General features: G+C 39.6%; 1 protein-coding gene across 1 annotated transcript in view; it reads left to right on the top strand.

The window, feature by feature from the left end:
• ADGRV1 (adhesion G protein-coupled receptor V1) overlaps window positions 1-2,537 on the top strand; it is a 576,350-nt gene that overhangs the window by 274,296 nt on the left and 299,517 nt on the right. The window contains exon 82 of the mRNA XM_019518182.1: window positions 1,506-1,666. Coding sequence (XP_019373727.1) covers window positions 1,506-1,666 — 161 coding nt within the window. The remainder of the gene's footprint in view (window positions 1-1,505; window positions 1,667-2,537) is intronic.

Below are 2,537 nucleotides of genomic sequence, written 5' to 3'. Positions count from 1 at the left end.
ATATATATATATATATATAAAAGTGCTGCATTTCTCCATGCCACAATGAATTACTTTGGAATGGACACAGACCAAAATATCTGCATCCCTTCAACTTTCCTCACCCTTCTTTTGGCTCATGGGAAGGTACACTGAGCTGAGTGCAGGAGACTGCAAGTTTTCATTTTGCTCTCCTAGCTCATGTTAAGTATCTAGTGCAGAAGTACAGATTAGCTGGTGGTGTTTTTTCTTGTGTGATCACTTGTACATGCTGCCTTGTGTTAGCCTGTGGTTGCTTTGTTTCTTACTCTGTAGCAAATTAAATAACCCATTGTGAGTTGCCAAAGTCTTATGAGTTTTGATTATCATTTTCATTATAATGGCCAAATTAAACCACTCCATTACTGGATTAAATAATTTATTTTCTGAAAAGAAGAGGGGCAGCAGGACAACGAGGTACTTTCTGATTCTACCTTTTATGCACACTCTCTTTTGGGACACTTTCCTTTTCATTATTTTAGTACTTCAAATATGTGTCTAGTTTTATGGAATAGGAAACAGTGTCCTCACTGATACTTAAGGAGCTACCTGGAGCAACTTGGCCCAAGACCAAATAAAACATAAACACTAAATAGGCTTAAAAAGGCACAAATATCAGCATACAACAAACCATTCTCCATGGCCAGGTACAGACATTACATTTTTACCAGTAGAAGTGATTGGAAACCAATCTACACCCATAACAGAACAGATGCTCAGCACACAAAACCAGGCTATACCTGTAACAGAAGTTTGGTGCACACAAACTGGTTTAAAAATGAACCCAATCAAAGATTTAGCTCCTTCCCCCCCACCCCCACTTCCCCTCACTACCCCTACCAAAGGGTGAATGTATGTTCTGTTTGCTATGCTGATTACAGAAAAACAGGTAGCTTGGATTGATTCCACCTTGGGCTTTTGAATAGTCTGTACCTAGCCCATGATACAAGCTAGATTACAAAGCAAGTCATTATACCAATGTTATAAGAGCTTTGAGAAATACAATCACAGTGATTCTTTAGTGCAGCTATTTTCCATGTTATGTATTTACTTTATTTTCCAACTAGAAAAAGCAAAGAAAAGCTGCAAATACTATACAGATTTAATTTCAAGTAGAAAATGTAGTCTGACTGCACCTGGAAGATGTCAGAGATTAATTTGTGAAGTCTGGAATTTTTTGTTTTTATAAGCATGTGAAAACAACACTTTTGCTGTCATTTTCAAGTCTGGTTAGCATGAGAATTAGACAAGGCCAGTTCCCTTGATATTTGTATAACACGAACTGATGTTTTAGACAACTGGATGGATCATGCCTTGGATAAATACTTGACTAGTTCTACTTCTTAAAAATGAAATCCCATATTATTTCTGGATTATAAAAGGCACTTTAATTTCAGACTGATTTTATTTTATTTATTTTTAAGAAATCAGTCTCTAGATGAACACTTGTGAATGAGGACTTTGTGAATCTTTTGTTTCTGCTATAGCTGGTTGTCTGATGGTCAGTTCTGCAGAGTGGTTGATGACACTTCAGACTATGTGGAGTGCTCCTGCTCTCACATGTCCATTTATGCAGTCTATGCACAGACGGACAAGCTGTCCTCGTACAATGAAGCTTTTTTCTCTTCTGGATTCATCTGTATTTCAGGTAAGTTGGCATAGGATTGTTTGCTTGTTAATAGCTGTTATCATTTTGTTTTAAAAAAACATTGTAGCAGACCACCTTGTTGTAAGAATTTGCCTCTGACAACTTTTAGGATACTTCTGGCCTATTTAAAAGACAGAGAAAATTTATGCCTTGATGAAAAACAAAGCAATTACAGGGAGATATTATTTATAGGCTTAGATGGAAAAGAGGGCTTTCATTCCCTCATTAAATCCTGGAGCAAAAGGCAAAGGATTTTCAGGTCCTGACCTTACTAAAGCAGACCTAATGCTGGTCTGCTAACCAAGAATTCTCCTTGCATCAGGAAATCCATCAGTGATGTAAAGTCAGTTTCCCTTTCTGCAGTAACCCACCTTCCAGTCTTCAAGGCCAGGGTATGGCTTCACTTCACTTTGTAAAAGTTCCATCACCCTTTTCCAGCATCAATACTGTAAATATCCATACTTGATACAGGTGGAACCTGGGATTCAGAATCAGACCCAACACATCTGCCTGGCATAAAACAATGCTACGCGGTGGGAAGCAAGTTGTACTACATTTGCATTGCTTTGAACACAGAACACTTCATAGAATCATAGAAAATTAGGGTTGGGAGGGACCTCAGGATCTCCCCGGATCTCCTGGGGTGAAAAAACCCCCTCCATGCTGCAAGGGGGAGCACCTGCATGTGTGGTATATGACACCATGGACAGCTCTGTAGCACCACAGATCACAGAATCATAGAAGTAGGGTCAGAAGGGACCTTGTAGATCTTCAAGTCCGGCCCCCTGCCTGGGCAGGAGAAAAACTGGGCTCAAATGACTCCAGCCAGGCAGGCATCAAGCCTCTTCTTAAAGACCCCCAGGGTAGGAGC

The sequence above is a fragment of the Gavialis gangeticus genome, unplaced genomic scaffold (assembly GCF_001723915.1).
Source record: "Gavialis gangeticus isolate Ggan-Ray unplaced genomic scaffold, GavGan_comp1, whole genome shotgun sequence".
In the NCBI taxonomy this organism is placed as follows: Eukaryota; Metazoa; Chordata; order Crocodylia; family Gavialidae; genus Gavialis; species Gavialis gangeticus.
This window is presented reverse-complemented; position numbering and strand designations above follow the sequence as displayed.